Source organism: Spermophilus citellus, assembly GCF_964194105.1.
Source record: "Spermophilus citellus genome assembly, chromosome: 18".
NCBI classification, from domain to species: domain Eukaryota; kingdom Metazoa; phylum Chordata; class Mammalia; order Rodentia; family Sciuridae; genus Spermophilus; species Spermophilus citellus.
In genome coordinates, this window is record NC_138200.1 from 68,287,592 (window position 1) to 68,312,366 (window position 24,775).

The 24,775-nt window shown below is 61.8% G+C and overlaps 3 protein-coding genes across 6 annotated transcripts in view; 2 read left to right on the forward strand and 1 right to left on the reverse strand.

Annotated features, from left to right (window-relative positions):
- ZC3H18 (zinc finger CCCH-type containing 18) overlaps window positions 1–7,704 on the forward strand; it is a 51,460-nt gene extending 43,756 nt beyond the window's left edge. For all 4 annotated transcript variants that reach the window (XM_081275623.1, XM_081275626.1, XM_081275625.1 and 1 more), the window contains 8 exons: window positions 1,443–1,547; window positions 1,804–1,947; window positions 2,377–2,442; window positions 3,530–3,690; window positions 3,835–4,034; window positions 4,307–4,400; window positions 6,474–6,570; window positions 6,902–7,704. In XM_081275623.1, coding sequence (XP_081131749.1) covers window positions 1,443–1,547; window positions 1,804–1,947; window positions 2,377–2,442; window positions 3,530–3,690; window positions 3,835–4,034; window positions 4,307–4,400; window positions 6,474–6,570; window positions 6,902–7,100 — 1,066 coding nt within the window. In that variant the 3' untranslated portion in view covers window positions 7,101–7,704. The remainder of the gene's footprint in view (window positions 1–1,442; window positions 1,548–1,803; window positions 1,948–2,376; window positions 2,443–3,529; window positions 3,691–3,834; window positions 4,035–4,306; window positions 4,401–6,473; window positions 6,571–6,901) is intronic.
- A 6,320-nt stretch (window positions 7,705–14,024) lies between these two features.
- IL17C (interleukin 17C) lies at window positions 14,025–15,083 on the forward strand (the record flags this gene model as incomplete). The annotated part of the gene is made up of 2 exons (XM_081274736.1): window positions 14,025–14,512; window positions 14,822–15,083. Exons 1-2 carry the CDS (start codon window positions 14,169–14,171, stop codon window positions 15,081–15,083), a joined length of 606 nt encoding a protein of 201 aa, XP_081130862.1. The 5' UTR covers window positions 14,025–14,168.
- A 1,484-nt stretch (window positions 15,084–16,567) lies between these two features.
- Window positions 16,568–24,745, reverse strand: CYBA (cytochrome b-245 alpha chain). The gene is made up of 6 exons (XM_081273389.1): window positions 24,575–24,745; window positions 19,514–19,583; window positions 19,091–19,165; window positions 18,867–18,950; window positions 18,334–18,415; window positions 16,568–16,862 (listed from the first exon to the last, which is right to left on the reverse strand). The coding sequence occupies exons 1-6, from the start codon at window positions 24,630–24,632 to the stop codon at window positions 16,638–16,640; spliced, it is 594 nt and encodes a 197-aa protein (XP_081129515.1). The 5' UTR covers window positions 24,633–24,745; the 3' UTR covers window positions 16,568–16,637.
- Window positions 24,746–24,775: the final 30 nt, after the last annotated feature.

Sequence of the window (24,775 nt, forward strand, 5' to 3'; positions counted from 1 at the left end):
GAAACAGAGGGAACCTGCACACTGTCTGTCTCCTGCGACACTGCGCTTGGTGAGGCCAGTGAGCAGCTGAGACAGGAAAGGCGGAGTTCTTAACCTGAGGTGCTGCAGGGCCAGTCCTGGTGTACCTGTGCTCCCAGACACAGGCCTGGCTGGTTCCTGCGTCAGAGTCAATAGAACCTGAGACAGGTTGACACGGGCCCTTGCGTGAGTGGTTAGGACAGGAAAGGACCGTCAGAGCATCACCCTGGAATACTGTGGGGCTTCATTTAAGAGGCTGATGAGTTGCAGAGGAGAAATATTCACACCATGAGGCCAAGCTGGGCCATTTGGAAATTTTGGACTTAGGAAGTCACGTGGGCGAAGAGTTAGGTGATCTTTGCTCTGGGCGTGCAGCTGACGATGATAACAAGGTACCAGGAAGAAAGCCCTGCAGTGACATCGAACAGCAAGGTCAGGGCAGAGCAGTGGTTCCCTGTCCTGTTCTGCTGAGTGCCACAGGGGCAGGGGTGTGTCACGGCCACGTGGAGGCATGACACCACCTCATGTGTGGTCTCCTCACCACTGAAGAGAAGAACGTCTCAAACACTGTGGGGCACTGGCCCGCCCTCAGGGGTGCTTGGAGCTCTGCTGCTGCTGAGCTGGGACCAGTTGTACGTCCCCCGAGGCAGGTGCAGGGTGCGCACTGGAGAAGGGAGCTCAGTCTGGGAGGTGGCTGGCAGGGCTGCCACTGGCTCTGTAAGAGCTCCTGGAGGTCCCTGCCTGTTCCTCCTGGTCCTCGGTGGCCAGCCTCCCCCATGCCGTTCTCTGAAGGCAGCAGCGGTGGGACTGCAGGAGCCCCGTGAAGCCACACTGCAGGGCTGGTGCTGCTGCAGTGGGGGGCTGCACGGGACAGCTGAGCGGGGAAAGCGTGAGCCTTCCTCGCCCGTCACAAACAGCAGCATCCTGGATTTTGTCCTTGGTGCTCTGTCTGCCCTGCTGACACTAAGACTGTGTCGGATGGCTGCCAGCCCTGTCTGTGCCTGTCACCTTGACCTGCTCTGCTTGTGGATCTTTGTCACCCACACCTGTCTCCTGGTGCCTTGGGCCCCCTTCAGCCCCTGGCCTCTCTGGTCCCCCCACAGATCCAGAGCCCTGACCACTCGGCAACGCATGGCCAGGTAGCCGGCTCAGGCGTCTGTCTCGCCGGCCGTTCTGTGGGCTGTGGAACCAGCCCGTGCCTTGCCTCCTGTATGCAGGCTCAAGGGCCTTCCTGGGCACAGCTGCCCCTGGCACTCTTGTTTCTACTCTGAGGGTGTCTCTTTAACAAATGGTGGAGTGACCTGAAACCAAACTTAGTCTGAGACATTCTCCATGGGCTGGGGCTGGGGCTGTGTCCTGGGCTCGGCCAGGGAAGGAATGTGCTGAGCACTGGGGCCCTCCTCATTGTCCTCTTTGCTCCCCAGGTCCCGGTCCTTCTCCTCATCGCCATCCCCGTCTCCCACGCCTTCTCCACACAGACCTCCCACCAGAACCAAGGGGGAACCGGCACCACCCCCAGGGAAGACAGGGTGAGTTCTGAGCCGCCCCAGCTCCCCATTCTGCGTCCACACTGCTCAGGTCTGGGGACTCCACCTTCTCCCCAGTCTTCTGCTCTGTGCTTGTGACTGGGCTGGAAGCATGGCCCCTGGAAGACGGGTGGAGGCAAGAGGCTCCGATCCTGGACCCAGGTCCTCCCACTACCTACCAGAGCCCCGAGGTGTGGGTGCCTTTCACAGGGACATCAGCCACGTCCCCAGCCCTGTCCTGAGCTTCTCTGTATCACAGAGAGAAGTCGGTGAAGAAGCCAGTCCCACCGCCCGTCCCACCACAAGCTACCAAAACCACTGCTCCTGCCCCTGAGCCCACCAAGCCAGGAGACCCCCGGGAAGCCAGGAGGAAGGAGCGGCAAGCCCGGTCGCCCCCCCGGAGGTGAGCGCTCAGGCTCTGGTCTCCCTGGGGGTGCTGTGTCCTGTGCCGCCACAGAGCAGGTGCTGAGGCAGAACTCCAGAGCGCGGGAGGGCATTTGGGCCAAGTATCGGAGGCCATCAGCTGAGCCCAGACCCAGAAAGCCTGTCCTTGACCTCTGCAGCTTTGGCTGGTCGTGTGCCCCAACTGAGCCTTGGTTTCCCTGGAGCACAGTGGGTGGAGTGACCACTGCCCACGGTCCCCAGGCTCCTGGGAGAGGGCTGTCTCGGTGCTGCTGCAGGTGCTGTCTGTGGGTACTTGGTTTCTTACTTGGAGAGGAAGCTGCACCCAGAAGGATAGCAGCAGACCCAGCAGCGCGCAGGTGTCTGGCAGCGGCGGGCCTGCGTGCCCCGGGCTCTGCCTCCAAGCAGTGGCTCTGCTGTTGTGTTGCAGGCGGACGCTCAGTGGCAGTGGCAGCGGCAGCGGCAGCAGCTACAGTGGCTCCAGTTCCCGATCCAGGTCACTCACTCAGCCCCACTCCCCGTCCACCTTGGCCTCTGTCCCTCCCCAGGCAGGCTGGCCACACAGGGGCTCCAGCATGCAAGGCTTACCCAACCCTGACAGGCCTGGGTCCAGGGCTGCAAAGGGTGGGCCTCAGTAGAGTCCCTCGAGAGGGCTGTGGCTCAGGACGCTGACCTCACACGAGAGCACCTGACTGTGGGCTAGGTGGCCAGGGCACAGCCCAGAGGGGCAGAGCAAGGCTGGTCCAGGTCCCGTCCCAGGAAACCTGAGGGGAGGTGCTTGAGAAGGGCTGTGCTGCTGGGAAGGAGTGTGAAAGCCCGCCAGCCCTTGGCCTTACCCTGGGCTCCTTCCATTTCCAGGCAGCAGGCGGTTTGTCCATGTGTCCAGCTGTTTCTGAACATATCTGAAGTGTTTTGAGGAATTAAAAAAAAAAAAAAAGCCTGGCATAGTGGCCATGCTTGTGACCCCAGAGGCTTGGGAGGCTGAGGTAGGAGGGTGGCAAGTTCAAAGTCAGCCTCAGAAACTTAGTGAGACCCTGTTTCAAAATGAAAAATAGAAACAGCTGGGATGGGGCTCAGTGGCCCTGAGTTGAGTCTTCAGTAGCGAAGAAGATGGAAAATGTTTGGGCCTCTTGTTTCCTTTCCTGGGTGCCATTGCAGCACCTGACCGTCAGGAAGCGCTGTGCCAGCTGGTGGGAGGGGCGGGTTGGGGCCGCGTGCCTGTGCTGTGTGGAACCTGCGTGTGGCAGCACCATGGGGCATGCCCCAGGCGGTGAAGTCGCCACCCCCGTTCTGATTTCACTGTAGGCTCAGACCTGCCATCTCCCGTGTTCCTCCCCAGCACACAGGGCCACCCTTCCTTAGTGAAGCAGAGACCCTGGTTCAGTGGTGTGGCCACCCCTTCACTGTGGAGCACCTTTGGGCCCCTCCGAGTCCCCCTGAAACCTCATGTTCCATGAGTGCACACTCCATAAGTGGGAAATTTGGGTCGAGGTGGCCATGGAAACCCACTGTCACCCCTCCTAGTAGCCTGCAGTCCAGACCCATGGTTGAGACTGTGAGGCACAGCTGTCTCGTGTGTCCAGGTCCCTGAGCGTGAGCAGTGTCTCCTCGGTGTCCAGCGCCACCTCGAGCAGCAGCTCAGTGCACAGTGTGGACTCAGAGGACATGTATGCAGACCTGGCCAGCCCTGTGTCCTCAGCCAGCTCTCGGTCCCCCACCCCAGCCCAGACCAAGAAGGAGAGAGGTAGGCTGGGCCCTGGTGTTCTGGGGGTGCCTTCGGGGCAGGCCTGGGAGAAGCTCTTTGGGTGTCCATGGTGCCTGGTGGTCGAGGTGCACATAGGAACCTGTGGGGACACACCTGTGGCTGAGAGGTGTCATTGGTTGGCAGGAAAATCAAAGAAGGAAGATGGTGTTAAGGAAGAAAAGCGGAAGAGGGATGGGTCCACACAGCCGCCCAAGTCCTCGAAGCTCCCGGCAGGTGGGAAGTCCTCCCAGCAGCCCTCAGCACCCCAGCAGGCACCCCCCGGGCAGCCGCAGCAGGGCTCCTTCGTTGCCCACAAGGAAATCAAGCTGACGCTGCTGAATAAGGTGAGGCCAGGGGCTGGGCTGGACCAAGGGTCTGCCTGCTCTCAGAGAGGGCTAGCCAGTGGCCTCCTTCACACCAGGACAGCCTAGGCATGTGCAGGCAGCACCTCTGGGCAGTCAGCCCCCAGGAGCTGCAGCCCAGATGGCCTCTTAGGACTCCTGTGGCCGGCCAGTTCCCACGGAGCAGCACCAGGCCCACCACCGCCTCTGCTGTATTAGTCCCACAAAGTGGTGGCAGCCCAGGCCTGCCACCTCATGGTTCTGTGTCGTTTCAGGCGGCTGACAAAGGAAGCAGGAGGCGGTATGAACCATCAGAGAAAGACAGGCAAAGTCCTCCAGCCAAGAGGGCCAACTTATCCCCAGACCGAGGTGAGCCTCAGGCCCCCGCCAGCACAGCCCAGGGGTTCTCAGCATCCCGTCTTCTCTTGAAAACTAGCAAGGAGAACCCCGAAGAATTGTGTGCGATGTATCCATCAGTATTTATAGCATTGGAAACTGGAACATGGAAATTTTTGTAAATATTTATTTACTTTAAAATAACAGGGCCTAAGGTGGTGTTAACCCCGGCAACTTGGGAGACTGAGGCAGGAGAGTCACAAGATCAAGGTCAACCTGGGCATCTGAGCAAAATTCTGACTCAGAATAAAAAGGGCTGAGCGCCATGGCACACACCTATAATCCCAGAGGCTCGGGAGGCTGGGGCAGGAGGATCGCAAGTTCCAAGCCAGCCTCAGCAACAGCGAGGTGCTAAGCAACTCAGTGAGACCTTGTGTCTAAATAAAATACAAAATAGGGTTGGGATGTGGCTCAGTGGTTGAGGGCCCCTGAGTTCAATCCCTGGCACCCCCAAGAGGGGAGAAAAAGAGGTAAAAAGGGCTGAGGGTGTAGCTCAGTGATAAAGTGCTCCTGAGTTTTCTCTCCAGTACCAAAAATAAATAACTTTTTTTGTCACGTTCCACGCGACTAAAACACTCAGGGTCACTCTAGGGGAACTGGGCTGCACAAAATAACCACACAAGAGACAGGGATACCTTTTTCTTTGGGGTCCTGTGAGGGCTCCTCTGACCTTAGGGGTCCGTGAGAGCACTGCTGACCCCTTTTATTGAGGAGAAGCGATTCAAATGAGGCCAGGGGTCAGGTTTCAGGGGCTGAGTCTAGGATGTCTGCTGTCAGCAGGTTGATTGACATCTAAGAAGGCCACACCCAAGGGCAGAGCAAGAGAAGGGGACACACAAAGGGAGCTTCCATGGAACATTCTATCCCAAATAGGGCAAAGGGGCAGTGTTACAAAGGAGCAGGTGAACGTAGCTCAACCCCAGGGGTGACACCTGAAGACACGCCCTCAACTTCCTGAACCAGGACAACGCCCAAGTCACCACGAAATGTAGTGATGGGTCAGAGCCTCTTGCTTCAGGATGGAAGGCGTGGGTCATCCAGGGGGCTCCCCACGTTTGTTTGTGTTTTAAGGCTGGGGTGTAGCTCCAGGCGTAGGGTTTGTCTAGTATGTAGGAGGCCCTGGGTTCCACCGTTGGCACTGCCAAAAAATTACCAATCATAAACCACTGTCTTTCAACACAAATACCATTTTTGATGAAAAGCAACCATCTTCCAAAACAAAATGAAGAGTGTGTTCATCTTTTCTGCAAGTGTCTCTACCGTCTGTCTGGCAAAAGACAAGGGGCTCTTGTCCCCTGGCTGGCCTGTCCTGTAGCCTCTGCAGACCTCCAGTCCTGTGCGACACGTGAGAAAAGAACAGTGTTTCCCTGTCACTGTTTCACCACAGAGACCTAAAGGGTCTCAGGGGCCCAGCCATCCCCTGACCCTGCTTGGAGAGGCCCAGACCCAGGCAGAGACAGTCTTGCTGGCTGGCTTTGATGGGTAGAGCCAAAACCCAGGCATCCTCCCCTAAGGAGGTGTCCACCTACAGTAGGGGGCCTGGGCCTGGGCCCCTCACAGGAAGGAAACTGCCCACCTCTGCCCAAGCACCCAAGGTGGACTGCACCCTCAAGGGCCGGCCTAGGAGCAGCCTTTACTGTCCTTGCCTAAGGTTGCATGACCCTGGGTTTGTCCACCAGCCTGTGGACCTGAGCCAGGCACTGGCCTCCAAGTGCAGGGCTCCCTCCCGTGGCAGTACCGTAGGACACTTGTGGTCGCTTGGTTCTGCTTCTGGTGTTCAAAGGGGTCTGCTCTCCTGCCGTCCCGTGTTGCCAGATGCCAGATGCCAAGGTTGGGCGCAGCTCCAGGCCAGGCTGCAGCACCCTGGCCCAGCACTCAGCTTGCTCCTCTCTGTCCCTGGCTCCCTTCCTGCTTTGTTCCTGGTAAAAGCGGAGGTGTGCTGAGCTGCCCTGGGCTCTGGAGCTGGGCCCCAGGCCTGTGGCCAGGCCCTCCTGAGCGCCACCTCTGCGTAACAGGCGACGGTCACACTCTCTTCCCTCTTGCCAGGTTCTCGGGACCGGAAGTCAGGAGGGAGGCTGAGCTCCCCGAAGCCCGAGCGGCAACGCGGCCAGAACTCCAAAGCCCCCCTGGTCCCCACAGACAGGTGCGTCCACCTGGGCCTGCTGTATCTCCCCCCGCCCCTACCCCTTAGCTCCCACCCTGCCAACAACTGCCGAGGCCACCAGGAGAGGCAGCCAATGCAGCCCAGCCAGGGCCTGAGTACCTGATCTTGTTCCTTCAGAAGCCCAGGGCGCTGGGCACAGAGAGGTCTTGAGGTGGACCTCAGAGAGGGTAGATGACCAGCAGAATGACCAGGTGCACCAGGCCAGCCCAGGACTCTCCCAGTCCTTTCCCCCCAGGAGGGAGCCCTGGGTGTGCTCCAGCCCTCCACCTGCCAGGAAGCACCTCACATCTCCACCTTCCCATCCTTGCAGGAAGCGCCAACTGTCACCCCAGTCCAAGAGCTCCAGCAAGGTGACCAGCGTGCCCGGCAAGGCCACAGACACAGCTGCAGCCAGTGCCAAGTCCGGGAAGGCTAGCACGCTGTCGCGGCGGGAGGAGCTCCTGAAGCAGCTCAAGGCGGTGGAGGACGCCATTGCTCGCAAGCGGGCCAAGATCCCCGGGAAGGTGTAGGCCCGGCTGGCCCCTGGAGTGACTCGTGTTTTTATATAATAGGGTAAGCGCAGCCGTTTTGGATTTTGCAGTTAATGTCTTATTTTGGCTGTGATTCTTTTTAAAAATTAAAAAAAGAATAAAAAAAGTTTCTCAGCTGGAAAAGAAGCCACACACAAAATGAAGATGATGCTGAGTCCCGGCCTCCCCCTCCAGAAGGATCAGTCCCTCCCGAGCAGAAGTCCCACCAGCAGACAGACAGGCCGGCCTGGACGAGGCGTGGTTTTATGTAAATTATAAGTCCCAGAGGGGGCCCAGCCTGCGATGCTCTCCTGCCTCCTGTCTCCACCTGCCGAGGCAGCCTCCTCGCTGGGCGCCTCTCCAGCACGCCTCCATGGGGACGAGACCTGAGCACATCTTCCTCTCCCTCACCGCCCGGATCAGAAGTATATATATATTCTTGACTCAAGTCTGATTGGGAATATTTCCTGTCTTATCTGAAGCATCAATTTGTTTTAGTTGATTTAAAAAGGAAAAAAAAAAAGGCCAAGGGTATTGGGGTGTCTGTCTAATGTGGAGGGTCTTTTTTTGAGGGATCTCCTAAAATAAAATATTTTGATAAGCAGTTTCCTGGCCTTCGTGGTGTTTTGTGTGTCTACGTTGCCTGTCTCCATCTCTCCAGCCAGGCACCAGGCCTGGTGCACCCTGCCCTGCATCCTGCACCCTGCCCTGCATGCACCCACACTCTTCCCTGTGCCCTCTAGTCTGCCCTGTGCCCTGCCCAGTGCCCATGCTCTGCCTGTGCCATACCTTGTGTCGTGCACCCTGAACTCTGCTTTGTGTCATGTACTCTGCCCTGCATGCACCTGACTCTCCTGCATCTGTGCCCTGCCCTGCATGCACCTGACTCTGTCCTGCATCTGTGCCCTGCCCTGCATGCACCTGACTCTGTCCTGCATCTCTGCCCTGCCCTGCATGCACCTGACTCTGTCCTGCATCTCTGCCCTGCCCTGCATGCACCTGACTCTGTTCTGCATCTCTGCCCTGCCCTGCATCTGCGCCCTGCCCTTTATGCACCTGGCACCCTGCCCTGCATGCATCCCACACCCTGCCTTACACCCGTGCCCTGCCCTACACTCACACCATGGCCTCCATGCACCCCACACCCTGCATGCACCCCGCACCCTGCCCTGCATCTACCTGTCCTGCATCCACTCCCTGCCCTGCATGCACCTGATTCTTCCCTGCATCCATGCCCTCCCTGCATTCACCCTGCACCGGCACCTGCCCTGCATGCACCCCGCACCCTGCCCGGTGTCCTATGTTCTGCCCCGCAGGAGAACAAGACAGCGGGGGCTGAGTCAGCCTCTTCCTGCTGGGGTGGCCCACCCTGGAGAGGTGGGCTGCTCCGTCTGCCCTCGGCCTCGAGCCTGTAGCCAGGGCTCTGCCTTCACTTCTGGCCCTATCTCCAGGGCTGCAGCAGGCCTTCCCTGGGACATGAGCTGGTGGCCCCTTTCACAGCAGCAGGCCCTGGACTAGGCAAGCAGACCAGGTTGGGCTGCCCTTGAGCCACAAAGCTAGTTGTCACCTGCTTTGAACATGTCACTAGACCCCTACCAGGTGTGTGTGTGTGCAGGTTTGGGGCCCAGACAGGCTGTGGTGCCTCACCTCGCTCCGGGGCAAGGTGCTCCTGCCCGTGGTGCTAAGTGCCCCACTTGTGGCCTCCAGGGCAGCGCCAGACCTCCTCCTCTGTTTTCACCCGCAGGGCCCTGTGCAGGCGGTGGCCTGAGGTCCTGCCTTGGGTAACAGGGCTACTCTTCGGAAGGCTGAGGGCACTGCGGTGCGGAGTGGCGCTGGAAACAGGGACCCTGCTGTTGACTAACCTGCCCAGCTGGGTTCCATGTAACATCCATTTAAAGGCCCTGAGATTGTTCTTGTGTCAGTGACCTCGAGTGTGTGCCCAAGGACTTTTTTTTTGGGGGGGGAGGGTACCAGGAATTGAACCCAGTGGTGCTTAACCACTGAGACACATCCCCAGCCCTTTTTTATGTTTTTTATTTAGATTTAGAGACAGAGTCTTCCTGAGTTGCTTTAGGACCTCGCTAAATTGCTGAGGCTGGCTTTCAACCCGCAGTGCTGCTCCGAAGGGATGGTAGGTGTGTGCCAAGACGCCTGGCTGCCCAAGGACTTTCCCAAGGGTTGTCTGAGGCGCCATCAGGTCAAAGCAGGTGCCAGGGGCCTCCTGTTCTCTGAGGGATGGCTTTCAGAGGCCTGAGCCACAGCCAGGGACACAGCCCAGGGGTCTGCAGCAGACCAGGAGAGACCCCCTCTGCTCTGGCCCCCACCCTGGCCTTCCTGGGAGCCCTGCCAGGTCCCCTCAGACCAAAACTGGGTTGGAGCTTCTCGCTGAGGGCAGCTGTCCATGCTCTGGGTGTCCAACCTCCTCAGGCCAGGATGGGGTGCCCTTCAGAGGCTCAGGAAGGTTGAAGGCCTCACCCCGACCCACTGCCCCCCTCTTTGGTCTAAGGGGTGAGCACCTTCCAGGCGGGCACTGGGACCGGGGCCTCTTTGTGGAAGGGGCATGGCAGCGACAGGCCAGCTGTGCCGGTTTCCTGCACCTTTTCCGTGGCCTGCACACCCCACCTGCAGGGGTCGCCACAACAGGCCACCACTGGGCAGCAGCCAGCTGAGCTACTGGCTGGAACCCAGCCCAGCGGGAGGCACCTGCCGAGTGACAGGCCGACGGGACCCCTGCCCTGGGGGACCGCTGCTCTCCTCCGCGGGCGGGCGAGCAGCTCTGGGTCGCCCGGCCTGTCCGGGGCAGCCTCTGGGGCGGGGCCTGATTGGGTGGGTGGGGCCCGGCCGGCCACCGCCCCTCTGCCGCCCTCTGTCTGGCTGTCCAGTCTTGCCCAACCCTGGACTTGTGCGCGAGTCTCCGCCAAGGAAGTGAGGCCGCCCGCGCCCGTGCCTTCGGGCGGTGTCCGCAGAGCCTTGCCCTCGGGTGGTGTCCCCCAAGTCACCTGCGCGAAGAGGGCTCCCACTCGGCCATTGAAACGGAAAATGCAGCCGGGCAGGCGGCGCCCGCCTGTGATCCCAGCAGCTCCAGCGGCTGGAGCCCAGCCAGGGCAGCTTAGCGACACCCTGTCTCAAAGTAAAGAAATTCAAAGGCTGGGTGTGGCCCAGTGGTAGGGCACCCCCAGTTCAATCCCAGTGCCCCCCCGCAAAAATCGGAAAACGCGGAAACACCCCCTCCAGGGCGGAGGCAGGTGGACTCGAGGTCATAAGGTATGGACACAGGCAGGGGCAAACTTGACCAGTCTGCACAGCCCCTCTTCCCCGGAGGTGCCTGGGCCAGGCGGGGCGCCCCTGCTGGGTCGGACTCAGCTCTAGACTGGAGACTGGCTGGGAATAGGCAGGTCCCTCCCCACCCGCTTGGCATGAGGTGGCCCAGCGGCCTCATTCTGGTTGGCTCTGGGTTGGCCACCATGAAGTGGACAGCTTGGGATCAGGCATTCTCCGCCTCTCAGTACTGGGGGACCCAGGGCCCCACACCGACCCCTCAGTGTCACCCTCTGTCCTGAGAATCCAGGCCCTGTGGGCTCCTGGGAAAGGAATAGGAAAGGTGGGCCTGGCTGGGGCCAGCAACCATCCTGCAGAGGCCGGGACCCCGCTCCGCCAGCCCGCAGGCAGCCCGGAGCCAGCCACTGCCCCCGGAGCCGGTCTCCCTGCTGTGAAGGCCAGGACCATGGCAGGAGCTGGCACCCGGCCGTTGCCATAGGTGTCTCAGTCCTCCCTGGTCTGGGGCAAGGTGGGCTGTCTTGACACCATCCTGACCTGGGCCCGAGCCCGTGGGCAGACCCAGAGCTCTGGGAGAGGTGGCACGGGAGGGGTCCCTGGCTCCACGTGGACCTTCTGAGGAGGCACCATCTCCCCTCCAGCTTCTCCTTGCCTTCAAGGTAAGGCTGAGCTGACCGCCGACTGCAGGAGGCTCCCGTCCTTGAAGGGGTTGGGACCTGCTGCTCCCTTCCCTGCCCGCGCTCTACTGCAAAGGCACCTGTCTTCCTCCCGCTGGGCCCACCACCCTGACACGAGACACTGTGACCCAAGACAAGTGCTGAAGCAGGAAGGTCCGAGACTTGAACCAGAGCACCCAGAAACTCAGCCCCAGAAGCCTCCTGAGCCCCCAGCACCGTGTCCATGGGGTCCCCAGGGGCTAGACGTGTGGATCGGGAGGTCAGGCCCTGCCAGCTGGGGAGAGGCACAGAACATCTCAGGCGCCCAGCTGCAGGCCCCTACGGGCATTTGGGGAGGGGATTCCCGGGGAGCACCTGGCAGGTCTCAACCCTGGGCCCCCCCAGAGGTCCCAGGACCAGAGGCCCCAGCAGGGAAGTGCCGCCCGCCCTTGGCCGGGCTCCACCTGCAGAGAGGTGGCCAAGGAGCCTGGAGTTTCTGCCCAGGAGCAGCTGGGGGCCTGGGGTCCCTCGGGTGCTCCTAGTACAGCCGGCAGGCAGTGACCTCAGGGAGCCTGGGGCTGGGGTCAGGGCTCTTCCCTGCGTCCCTTGGTGGGTCACTGCTGGAGCACCTGGGACGTGGGCATGGCTCTTGTGCCAGGCACAGTGGGAGGCACAGTCCCTGCCCTGAGGAGCTAGTGCTGCCCCCAGGGGGGCTGGGGGCTGGAGTCAACCCTGCAGGAAGCAGGTGTCACCCGGGGGTCCCTCCCGACCTGGGCTGACCACAGCAGGGAACTAGAGCGGCTCTACTGTGTCTGCCAAAGAGTCTGTTCTCTCAACCCCACCATCGGGAACCTGCCCCCATCCTGTGGGAAGGTCTGGGCTTTGACGTGATTAAGAAAGGGGTTTCCAGGGGCTGGGGCTGAGGCTCGGTGGCAGAGCGCTCAGTGAGCATGCACGAGGCCCTGGGCTCGGTCCTCAGCACCACATAAATGTAAAGACACTGTGTCCACCTAAAACTTAAGAATAAATATTAAAGAAAAAAAAGAAGTAAAGAAAGATGGGACTAGAATGGGCCCTAAATTCAATGATCCGTGTCCTTATAAGAGCAAAGAGAGCCACAGGGAGCGGCCACATGAGGAGCATGTGCCTTCTGAGCCAGATGGGGACCTTGCAGCCAAAGGCCAGGGGACTTGAGGGTTGTCAGAGGCACCAGAAGCTGTGGGAGGCTGGCAGATCCCCCAGAGAACCCAGAGGGGCTCAGCGCTGTCCACCTGGACTTCAGGATTCTGGCCTCCAGACCACATGCAGACAAAGTCACTTGTTTAAAGCCACACAGCTTGTGGCACTGTTAGAACAGTCCTGGGAACCAGAATGGACAGTGAGCTCCCCGCCACAGTAGGTATGCAAGGGCGAAAACAGAGGGCAGAGCTGCCCTGGGGCTCCGTGCAGGGGGCAGTTCCTTGTTTTGGGCGTGGGGAGTGGACCCACGGTTGCTGTACCACTGAGCCACGTTCCCAGCGCCAGTGTTTATTTCGAGATGCGGTCTAGCTAAATGGCTGAGACTGGCCTTGAACTTGAACTTGCGGGCCTCTTGCCTCAGCCTCTGAAGTTGCTGAGATTAGAGGTGTGCACCCCATGCCCAGCTCCCTGCAGCTTTGACTCTCCTCCCTAGACTGCTGGCACCAGGCAGGGTGTCCTTTACCCACTACGTCTGCACACACTGAGGCCACAGAGCGGGAGCCCGAGTCTACAGGCCACTGGGGGTGGTGCTGGGAGAGCCCGGTGTCAGGGGTCTCTCTGGCCCACCACCCTCCAAAGGCTGTGGTGTCGGCAAGGGAGGCCTTCCTAGGGCCGTTCAGCACTGCCAGCAGGGAAGAGAGACAGCAGGGGACACTCTCCTCCCACACCCTCAGCGGGCATCCAAACCCCGCATTCACAGTGTCCCAACCCTGGCTCCAGTTGTCCCCCTTTCCACCCCTGCAGCCAGCAGTGTTGAGCTGGGTCCTCAGGGCTCCCTAGGTGCTGACCTGCTGACTTGGACTCGGGATAAAACCCCAGAGCCCCTGCCACCCCTCTGCGCCCACCTTCTCCAGCCTCACCTTCACCTGGTCTTTTTTCCTTTGGTACCGGAGATCAAACTCAGGAGCACTTTGCCACTAAGCACCCCCCGGCCCTTTGTACCTCCTTTTTCTCCCCTTGGGGTATCGGCGATTGAACCCAGCGGCCCTCCACCACTGAGCCACACCCCAGCCCTCTTTTGTATTTTATTTAGAGACAGAGTCTCACTGAGTTGCTCAGGGCCTCACCGTTGCTGAGGCTGGCCCAGTTGAATTCGCCATCCTCCTGCCTCAGCCTCCTGAGCCTCTGAGATTACAGACGTGTGCTACTGTACCCAGTCACCTGGCCTTGATCATGTTGGGTAAAGACCACCTCAGTGCCCACTCAGAGGTAGATGGACCCTGTGGATGGATTACAGGTTGTAAAGCAAGAGAGGCCCAGCCTAGCCGCAGGTCAGCTGGCCCAAGTGGCAAGCTGCTCTTGTCGAAGGTGCCAGTCAGACAGAGGAGGACTGCCCACTGCTCCCTCTAGGTGGGGAGGGGGCCTCACTGCCCCGCGCATCTGTGACGCCATCCCTGCTGGGGGCGCGGCAGGGCGGGTGCAGTGATTCCTGTGCTCCGGGGAACCCAGGGGACAGGAGGAGGAAGTGCCGGGGGCTGGGCCCATCCCAAGAGGAAGCGACGGCCGGATTTTCCCCAGGTGTGGCCAGAGTATAAAGAACCGGGCAGCTGGGGCCTCGCCAGGTGCACCCCGGGCCGCCGCCAGGTGTGAGGCTGTGCCAAGCCATGCCTGCCATCACTGCCACCACCACCACTGTGCTGGTGAGCCAGGCCGCCCCGCCACAGGGGTGCAGCCTGGCCCGGTGGGACTCTGAGCCCCAAGATGGGTGCTGGGAAGGGTCCGGGACACCCCACCTGGGGAGGGAGAGCCGGAGCCCTGTGTGTGGCTGCCCTAGAGCTGCGGGTGGTCCCTGGCCTCACTCTCCCCATCTGCGGGGCAGGCTGAGCCGGGTCTTTCCACCTGGAGGCCGGCAGGCTGGCGGGAGTGAGGTGTCCTTGCCGTGACCCGGGCTGACCACATGCCTGTCCTCCAGCTTCTCCTTGGCATCCTGCCTCTGACCTGGCTGCCCACCAGCGGAGCCCACCACAGCCACCCACTCTGGGGGGCCCCACACCCCCACAGGACCCCGCGCTGCTACTCAGCTGAGGAACTGCCCGACGGCCAGCCCCCCCCTCACCTGCTGGCTCGAAGTGCCAGGTGGGAGCAGGCCTTGCCTGTGGCCCTGGTGTCCAGCCTGGAGGCGGAGGGCCACAGGCGGCAGCCCCAGGGGGCCCTGGCTGGGCCTCAGTGCCCCGTGCTGCGGCCAGAGGAGGTCCTGACAGCCGACACTCACCAGCGCTCCATCTCGCCCTGGAGATACCGGTGAGGGCCGCGGGGTGGGGCGGTCCCTGTGCCCTGGACCTCAGTGTCTTCATCCTGACCTCTCGGTCCACCCCGTCCACCCCAGCCAAGGAAGTGAGGCTCTGTCTTCTGACAGGACCTCAGCCCAGATGTCGGCCCCCAGACCCCCAGGAAGATTCCGACCCCCACCCCAACCCTGTGCCCTTGGAGGCCATGGGGCAGGGACGGTCACCTCTGGGCACCGGCTCCCGAGCACAGGGGCCTCCTGGCGGGAGCAGGCGGAGCCTGGAGTGCTGACACGGAGGGAGCCTCACTGTCCTGTCCCCACAGCATCGACACGGACGAGAGCCGCTATCCGCAGAAGCTGGCCTTCGCCGAGTGCCTGTGCCGCGGCTGCGTCAGCACCAGGACGGGCCAGGAGACGGCCGCGCTCAACTCCGTGCGGCTTCACCAGAGCCTGCTGGTTCTGCGCCGCAGGCCCTGCTCCCCCGACGGGGCGGAGGCCACCTCGCCAGGGGCCTTTGCCTTCCACACAGAGTTCATCCGCGTGCCCGTGGGCTGCACCTGCGTCCTGCCCAGGTCGGCACCGTGACACCAGCCTGCTGCCCCGGACCAGGCGCCCCTGCCGAGGGCCTGTGATCTATGTGTATTTATTGTTATTTATGTGCCTGGAGCAGGGCCACCTGGGACTCCAGGGCCAGCACCACTCCAGCGGCCATCTGAGCAGTGCCCCGAGCTGGGCATCCCCAGGGTCTGGGTGGGCTGGAAGGCTGCTCCTCCTCCTGGTGCTGAGCGCCTGCCCGGCCGCCCCCCAGCCGCAGGCCGCTCCACTGCCCTGCTTCTCAGCAACCCCAGGACCAGGGGGCCACTTTCTTAGACAACTGTTGATTCCCGCTGTGACTGCCATTAAATGGGTACGACGCAGTGACGTCTGCACTCCTTCACTTCAGACCCCCCACCCGCAGGTCCCATGGGGCAAGAAGTCTGTGCGCAGCCCTGGGTGGAGACGGGGCTGGGCGCCATGGGCAGGGTGGGCCCTGCCAGCCCTGCGGGTTCACCTGAAGGTAGACGGGCAGCTCTTGCCCTGGGCATGGTGCTGCTCCCCAAAGCCCAGCCTCAACCCCCACCTGTTAGCACCTGGAGCACTTGGGGCCATCTGTCCTGAGGACAGCACCCCTGAGGATGAAGCCCAGGGTCGCTGCCCTTCAGGATGGACAGACCCCCTTGCCTCCCAGGGGGAGCTCACCAGGCCCGGACCTGGTGAGGACCCTGTGCTTGGGAGACGGGGCTCAGGCCTGGGCCCCCTCAGGCTCCTGCCAGGGGGGTGCTGCACTCCCACTGTCGGCCTCTGGCTAAGGGGCACCGGCCGTGTGGAAGGTCGCCCGGGCCTCGGTCCTGCCTGTGACCACAGACCCACCCCACCCCACCAGTGTCTTCTTCCCCTACTGTGAGCGCCTACTATGTGCCCGTGTGTTAGCGGGAGGCTGTGACAGGAGGCCAGCCCAGGCGCCCCGAGGAGGCAGCCTCAGAGGCTTCCTGGGGAGGCGGCCTTTGCCCAGGACTGGGAGTTCCTAGTACAGGGCACTGACCAGGGCATTGGACAAGACAAGCCCTGCCTCAGCAGGAAGGAGGTGGCGGTGGGGTCGGGCCCCAAAGCTCCTGCTTGGCTCTGGGGTTCTGTGCCTGCCCCTGAGGACACGTGGGTTCACACGGCTGGCTCTCCAACCACAGTGCTGGGACACGTCAGGGGCCAGGGCTGGGGGGGTCCTTGGGGGCAAGTGGCCCAGGTCAGGGGGGCCGAAGAGGGCAAGGGTGGGATCAGCTCCTGGAAGGAGGCCCTGAGCTCCCCTGGTGGTGCTGAGCCACAGCGCCCGGGCAGATTCCAGCGCTCTGGATGTCCCCAGGCAGGGCCCTGGACATCAGAGGACCCACTGCTGAGCAGGTGGCCAACAGGGGAGAGCTAGGTCTCCTGCAGCCTCGGCCACCGAGCTGGGGAAGGGTCTGGGGGCCTGGAGTGTGCGGTTCGCTCCCCTGATACTGATCCCAGCCGACGGGGCCCAGGAAGATCCGCACGCACCAGGCAGTCACTGCGTTTATTGGGGGCGCGGCCGCCCCCTGGCGGCCACGCTGGGGAGTGCAGGCGACATCACACGACCTCGTCAGTCACCGGGATGGGGTTGACCTGGGCACCCCCGCCCACCCCTGTGGCCGCTGCCGCTGAGGCCTCCTCCTCCTCGCTCGGCTTCTTGCGGGCCTCGGCTGGGGGACGGGGCGGGGGGTTGCTGGGTGGCTGCTTGATGGTGCCTCCAACCTGCGGCCGCTCCTTGGGCTTGGGCTCAATGGGCATCCACTGCTCTCCGCGGATGGCCGCCTGGGGAGAAGAGAAGAACTGTGCCATGCTTCAGGCCCCACTCCCTTCCTCCTCGGGCAGTCCATAAGATCCACTCTGTAGGAGTGACAGGAGTAGGCCCAGAGAGGTTAAGCAACTGGCCTGAGGCCACACAGCAGGGACCTGCACCTGCCTGACTCTAGACCCAAGCTATCCCGCCATATGGCCCCACGGGAGAGATGGGCGTGGATTCCATGGGCTTCTGAACCATCTTCTGGAGACCACTTCCTGGGGCAAATTCCAAGACCCACAGGGTTCCCAGGCCTCCTTTAAGGGACTAAAGGCCCTGGGGAGAGCAGAGCCCTCTTCTGCCTGGTGGTGACACCCACTTGCCCTGGCCCTGCCCTGGCCAGCAGCCTCCTTGGGCACCCAGGCATTTCTGCACAGAGGCCCAGGGATTCTGGGGATGCACAGCAGGGTTCTGCTCCCGGGTCCTCTGGGAGAGGCAGACTGCTGGCCCTGCCCGGCCCAGGTGGCTGCCATGGCAGCAGGCCCAGCGAGCTGGGCACGTGGAGCTACTTTAGTTCCCGTCACGTTGATGAGTGTCGGAGCACAAACCTGAGGGAGCACAAGAAGCTGAGCTTCTGTGGTCCACCCCCACGTGCCAGGACATTCCCGGGAGGGGAGAGGTGGCAGAGGGGCCGCCCTCAGGTCGGGAGGAGCTAACGCCCGAGGGACGGCCTTGTCCACAGAGGGAAGCAGACACAATGCCCCAGACGAGGGCTGCGCTGAAACACAGGGACTCCGCCCTGTGAGACAGGGACCAGGCCCCACAGGACAGTGGGCCAAGGACAAACTGCAGACTGTCGGGCTCAGAGCCAGGGTCAGAGAGAGTCCACCCAACACTGTCCATGGCAAGAGCCGCGAGATGCAGAGCAGAGGGGAACCACAGCACTGGCCTGTGGCCAGGGTCCTGCAGTGGCTTTGACCCAAGGAGCTGACGTGGCGGCCTGTGGCCGTGGAGGACAGGCCCAGCAGGCTGAGGCCCTGGGGCCAGCACTAGGCGGAGGAGGGGACTCCAGAGGGAGCCTGGGGCTCGGCACCAGGTGACACTTCCATGCACAGGGCGGCACGGCAGGCTTCCTGGGCACCCAGACAAGCAGCACGGGGGGCCAGCTCTGCAGGAAGCCCGCCCTGGGGACTGCACGCTCCAGAGTCCAGTGTGGGTGGGCTTACAAGGGTCAGGGGGACACGGTGCAGCGTCTGGGGAAACACCGGGTGGCGCGGGGCCTCTCAAGCTCCTTGGAGAGGCAGACACGGCCCACATGGGAGCAGAGGGAAGGAGAAGGGCCTGCCACGTCCCCGCCGAGCTTCTGCCTACTCGTCCACCACCCTGCGGGGCTGAGGCAGGCTTAGATGGGAAGGTGCAGGGAGAGGGCCCAGCCTGCATCCGATATGTGACAACTGGCAGAGCCACAGGGTCAAGGATGGGGACCGCAGAGGACATACTCACCAGCAGGTAGATGACACTGGCGATGGCCAGGCAGACAGTGCCGAGGATGGTGGCCAGCAGGAAGCCTGCAGGCACGGACAGCCTGGGGGGCGAGAAGGGCCATCAGAAAAGGGCCAGGTGAGCTCGGCTGGCTGACTGCGGGCTGTCCCAGGACCCCAGCAGGGAGAGCGGCTCTGCCCAAGGCCCGGGTCCAGGGGGCAAGCCTCTCTCTGGGGTGCACCTTGGCCCTGGAGCCCAACCACCACATCAGGAAGCCTGCAGCTGTGGCACGGCTGGCCCTTCCAGCTGGCCCGGGCAACTGCAGGACGCTGGGCCCCAGGAGGAGCACTGAGCTGAGCCTGTCAGCCAGGGACCACAACTGCTACGGGGGTGGGGGGGCCGTCACACCCGCAGACAACAGGCGATGGGCAGGAGGGGGCACCTGCCAGAGTCAGGGACCGGGTTTTAGTTTGGAAGACCACCCAGTGGGGAGGGGCCTGGGCAGGCAGCCAGGCCAGCCTCCTCTCAACCTGCCGACTGGGAGGGGGACTCACAGGAGGTGCAAGACGGCCCGGACGTAGTAATTCCTGGTGAGGGGCCCGAAGAGCTTCACCACGGTGGTCATGCACTTCTGCCCACTGGACCCAGGAGGAAGACAAGCATGGGGCAGGGGGCCATGCCAACGCAGGACACAACCCCCGTCCCTCCCAGGGCCCTCGGCTGGTCCCCGGGGACGCAGCCCCCCCCCCCCCCCCGTGTGCAGAGGGAGGCCACTCACCAGCGCTCCATGGTGGCACCCTTCCTCCTCCTGCCCCGGGGGTACTCCAGGAGGCAGACGAACACCCCCGCCACACTGGGTGCCAGTTAAGGCCTCCTGCTCAGCCCCAGGGCCCCAGGCCCGCCCGCACCCTCCTGCCACCCGGGTCTGCCCGGCCGGCAGGACTGGGAGGGCGCGGAGGCCCAAGCCCAGGTCGTCCAGCAGGCCTCCGCGCCTCCCTGGCCCACGCCCGCGAGGGCATCTCCTGAGACCGGGCCTCCCCGAGGTGGGGCTGTTGCTTTGACTTTCAGAAGCGCAGCTGGAGGCCCCCGGGTCAAGCAGGAGGCCGCTGGCACTCTCCTACCCAGGTGCCCTTTGGGCACGGCACCTCCGCCCCCCACCTCCGGGCCCCCTCCCATCCCCTAGATGCCAGCGGAAGGATACATGGAGTAGGCGCCAAAGTACCACTGGGTGAAGCGTCCCGCGGTGGCCACGATGCCCCCGGTGATGAGAACTGCGGGCGGGGCAAGAGGGTGAGGTGGCGGTGTCACGGCAGGCCACGCCCCGACCCTGCAGGGCTCAGTCCCAGGGCACAGCCACCTGCCCCCCTCCTCCCACGGGGGCCACCAGGTCCCCTGCAGACAATGTGGGCTGCTGGAGTGAAGGGGTCTGGGGAGAGTCCCCAGGCAGATGGGAGGGGACCAGGTTGAGCTGCAGAGGGACAGCCTGGCTGGAGGCCATGCTGGACTGCCAGCCTCAGCTCTGGGACCTCGCCTGGGCATTGGCCAAGCTCCTGTCACCCGGCAATGGCCTCTCGCATGGGTTGTGGCTTTCCACACTGTGGTGGACTGCCTCTCAGGACACGGTGCCCAGCCCAGCCTCCCTTCCCGCCCAGCCTCCCTTCCCGCCCAGCCTCCCTTCCCGCCCAGCCTCCCTTCCCGCCCAGCCTCCCTTCCCGCCCAGCCTCCCTTCCCGCCCAGCCTCCCTTCCCGCCCAGCCTCCCTTCCCGCCCAGCCTCCCTTCCCGCCCAGCCTCCCTTCCCGCCCAGCCTCCCTTCCCGCCCAGCCTCCCTTCCCGCCCAGCCTCCCTTCCCGCCCAGCCTCCCTTCCCGCCCAGCCTCCCTTCCCGCCCAGCCTCCCTTCCCGCCCAGCCTCCCTTCCCGCTCCGCAGCGGCCCAGCCCTTTCCTTTGGGGTCTGTGTGCTCCTGCTGTCTGGGTCCTCCTCTGAGCAGCGTGGACCTGGGTTTTCTCCAGTCACTTACATTGTTTTCTTGCCACCTTTTTTTTTTTTCCAAATATTTATTTTTTAGTTTTAGGTGATCACAATCTTTATTTTACATTTATGTGGTACTGAGGATCGAACCCAGTGCCTCGTGCATGTGCATGCTGGGCGAGTGCTCTACCACTGAGCCAAAACCCCAGCCCCTTGCCACCTTTTTTTTGGTAGTAAAATAGATTTAGGATTCAACACTGCAGCCATCTTAAGGCGACATTCATAGTGGACGGAGCGCGAGGCCCGGGGTTCTATCCCCAGCACCACAAACCCTACACTAAGGAGGTACCACAGTGTCGCAGCCTCACTCACCACCAAACCCCTCCCGGAATCCCGGGGTTCTTGGGGGTAGTGGGAGCACAGGTGCTGGGCGGGGCCACCCCATGCGTGCCCCGGTGCTCCACCAGCCCCCTGATCCTGGGCTGTGTGTCTGGCTTCTGCAGCTCAAGGTGGCACTGAGGAGCATCCATGCTGTGTGGACTGCAGCCTGTTCTGGTGATTGCTTTTGAACTGAGTCGTTTTCCACTGCACGGACCAGCCACGCACTCAGCATTCTGATGGCTCCAGCTTGCACCTATGGTAAGCAGTTCCGTCCCAGCCACCGCAACGCGCTGCAGCCCCGAGGACACGGAATGCAGACCACTGCAACTGACTTCGTCTTGTTTCCTGCACTTCTCCTGACCCTCCTCTGCACAGCAGTGGGGATTACCTGTCTGGTCAGACTCCAGCCTGCCCAGCTTCTCATTGTGCAGTTCTCAGCTCAAGGGGGAGCTTAGCACAGTGACAGTGACACCTCACTGCAGGTGTGCGTCCCCCCTACTGCATACCTATCAGCCTGAACGTCCGAGGACAGCACCTGAAGCTTTCACTAGCCAGCACTGAGTCAATTTTTTTGCATTTGGTGGGTACTTCTCTTTCATCTTTCCAAATCTAGAGCAGAAACTTTTGTTTATTTAGAACCTTTTATATAATTCTAATGGCGCTGACTTTTAAAAGTTCTTATAGAGTGTCCCACATTCTGGATCTGTCTGGTTCTTTATCAAGGTATGGTTTTCTTTTCCTTCCATTTTGGAATTCAGCACTAACCTTACTTGGACTCAGACGTTTTTGACAAGAATTCTCCATGATCATAGTGGGGTACTTCTATTTCTCCTGTTGAGAGGCACATAATATCAAGGCATCCCACTATTTTTTTTAATTTGAAAATAAATTTCCAATATTCAAGGTTACTTATTTTGAGACCCTTCTTCCCAAACCACAGATAAAACTTCAGGATGTGTAGCCTCATTCTCTTCCAGAAGTGCTTGTTATTTGTATGTATTTGGTACTTATTCGCCAGTGTCTCGGTGTGCCAGTTCTTCTCTTGGCTCGGACGTCCCCCTGAGGAAGGACACCTCCAGCAGTCTTTGCAGTCAGGCTGTCAGCAGCCACCCCGCACACCAGTTGCCAAGGCTGGCCTGGACCCTGCCCCTGCCCCCAGCCTCCCGGGCGCGGGGACCTCAGGCGCAGCGCGATCTGGGCTGTCACTTTCCACTGTCGTATCAGCTCCCACTCCTCGGTCTCCTTGAACATTTTAGACATTCTCAGGCCCCTTTCAAATGTGGTTCTGCCTCTGAGGACACAGGGCCTCGGGTTCTGTTGGGGTCCGCTTCCTCCACCACAGGGGGCTCACGGCTGCTGCTGCTGGGGGCAGGAGCACCTCTCTATCCTGAACCTGGCTTGCCCCCATCCTGTGATCCGAAGGTCCCAGCCTCCCTGGCCAGCAGCTGGACTTCCAGGGGTCAGGCTTTCTGCAGCTCCCAGCTGGAGGGGCAGATCACAGTCCACTCCTGTTCCGGCAGCGCCGCTGGGCCCTGCTGCGCATGCGCGGCTCAGTTCAGCTCCTTCCACACACGGAGACCCCAGGACCGCGGGGGCAAGCCTGAGCGTCCGGAGTGCCCTGGGCTTCAGCTCCTGCTGGCCCGCTGGGAACCTGTTTTTGTTCCCCGCAGATGTCCTTCCTTGGTCCTGAGCTCAGCTATATATTAACTGCTCTCAGCTGGTCAGCATTTGTGTGTGTGGACCAGGAAGGGCAGTGTCCTCGTGCACTCTCTCAGCACACTGTCCTCCTGTCCCTGTCCTGAGCCTCAGTTTCACTGCCTGCCCTGGCCACACGAGGGCCTGAGGACCCATTCCGACATCCTACTCCAGGCAGGGACTCTGCGGGTGCTGGGGCTCAGGGAGAAAAGAAGTGTGGGTGTGGTTAGAGCAGAGGAGCAGCAGAGGGAACCGGCTGCTTCAGGCGGGACGTCCAGAAGACACCTCCAGATAGGCAGTGCTGGAGGCCATTTTGTTGTTCTTTTGGTGGGGGGTACTGGAGAGTGAACCCAGGGGCAATTTAACACTGAACCCCATCCCCAGATCTTTTTATTTTTTATTTAGAAACAGGGTCTCACCAAGTTGCTTAGGGCTTTGCTAAATTGCTGAGGCTGGCCTTGGAACTTGGGATCCTCCTGCCTCAGCCTCCTGAATCACTGGGATAACAGGTATGTGCCACCAGGCCTAGCTAAGGGTTGAGATGAAGGGAGGGGTCAACTTCCACAAAGGCCCTGAGGCACCCTCACCCAGGAACAGAGCAGGATCCTGTGCAGCTAGAGTGAGAATATGGGCAGGGCCAGGGAGGTGGGCAGGGGCTTGGGTAATGGGAATCTGGCTTTTGTTAGTGGCCATAAGCAGCCACTGGAGGCTCTTTGTAGGGAGGTGATGTGGTCTATTAAACGAGGTGTTTTGGTATAAAAAGAATCCTGTTGGCTGGGGCAGTGGCCCACACCTATAATCCCAGGGCCTGGGGAGGTGAGAAAGAACAATGGTGAGTTCAAAGCCAGCCTCACAACATCAAGGCTGAGCAACTCAGTGAGACCCTGCCTCTAAAGTACAAAATAGGGCTGGGACGTGGCTCAGTGGTCCAGTGCCCCTGAGTTCAATCTCTGGTGTCAAAAATAAATAAATAAATCCTATTGGATGCCATGCTGGTAGGACCCAGCAGGCCACGCTGGCCAGGTGGCTGCACTGAACAGACCTGGAGAAAGGGGGCGAGAGGGCCACTTTTCACAAGCCCTCCTGCTGGACGGAAACTGCCACAGCCTGGGACTTCTCAGGTCTCCCCTGTGGTGTCCCGGAGCTGGAACTGAGCAGCACCAGCCTGGGTGCTGGGAACAAGGGCCAGCCAGGGGAGACCCTGCCCAGGCACTCTGGAGCCACTCAGGTGGGTGCTCTCTGACTCACTGTACTTCCTGGAGGGGTTTGGGAGGAAGGAGGAAGTGCAGCTAGAGTGCAGGGCATAGTCCATGGCAGGGAGGTGACAGTCCTGTGGGACAGTCCTGAGGACTACCAAAAGTAGCCACTCAAAAGGAGGAGGCTCAGAGCCAATGTCCCAAGGCTGCCACTCAAAATGTGGCTGAAAAGGACAGGCGAGGAAGACACCCTTGATTTCTGTCCCCACTCCCGCTGCTTACTGTCCCCAGGTGACAGGTGGTGGGCCATGACCCCCTACCCCACTACCCCCCTGCCCACTGGGTAGAGGTCCTTCCACAGTGGCCAGAAGCTTCTGCAGGACTGGGACCAGCTTCGGGCTCCTGGACCTGAGAGGCACAGGGCCAGAAATCCGCTGCCCCTCATCAGAACTCCCAGCAACCAGGGCAGAGCAGGGCCATCCTCCCCCAGAGCCAAGCGTCTGGGCAGTTGAGCCAAGCAGGGCTGGTCCCTTCGGGTATTTATGAAATCCTAGGCCTCCTTCTGGGCAGACTCCAGAATGGACCCCAAAGGAACCATCAGAACTCCACACCAGACCTGAGCTCACACCTGCTGGCTCCGGGGGAGCGGAGAACCAGGTGACCCCAGGGCCTGATCCCCGACTCCAGAACAGGACGGCGGCGCAGGGGAGGGTCGTCAGCAGGGTTTTCTCAATCAGGAGGAACCGTGACGCCCCGGAAACCACCGGGGTGGGACGCCTCTTCCCCCAGCTTCCACTTCCTCCAGGGCGGGCGGAGGTCCGCGAAGGGGAAGTGCAGAGCAGGGTCGGGCAGAGCATGGGGGCAGGGAGGCGGGGAAGCGCCGGGCGGCGGGGGGCTACAGCCAGAACGCCGCGCCCGGCCCGTCCGCGCAACCCTCCCGTCCTGCCCGGCCGCGCGCAGTCTCCGCACCCCACCGCCACCCCGCTCCAGCCCGGCCCGGCCCCGCCACCGGCGCACTCACTCAGGCCGGACGCCAGCGCCTGCTCGTTCGCCCACATGGCCCACTCGATCTGCCCCATGGCGCCTCCTCGCTGGCCGCTCACTGCCTCCCGGCTGAGCGCGGTCACCGCACCGCGCCTAACTCGCCGACTGGAGGCCCGCGACCCGCCCGCCGCCCCGCCCCTCGGGTGACCAGGTGACCTGCAGGCGGGGAAGGCGGAGC

Coding starts and splice junctions, on each gene's coding strand:
- CYBA (XM_081273389.1), bottom strand. CDS start 24,632: ATGGGGCAGATCGAGTGGGCCATGTGGGCGAACGAGCAGGCGCTGGCG. Junction 19,584..24,574: donor GGCGCTGGCGTCCGGCCTGA/GTGAGTGCGCCG, acceptor CCCCGCCCGCAG/TTCTCATCACCGGGGGCATC. Junction 16,863..18,333: donor CCAGTGTCATCTACCTGCTG/GTGAGTATGTCC, acceptor TCTTCTCCCCAG/GCGGCCATCCGCGGAGAGCA.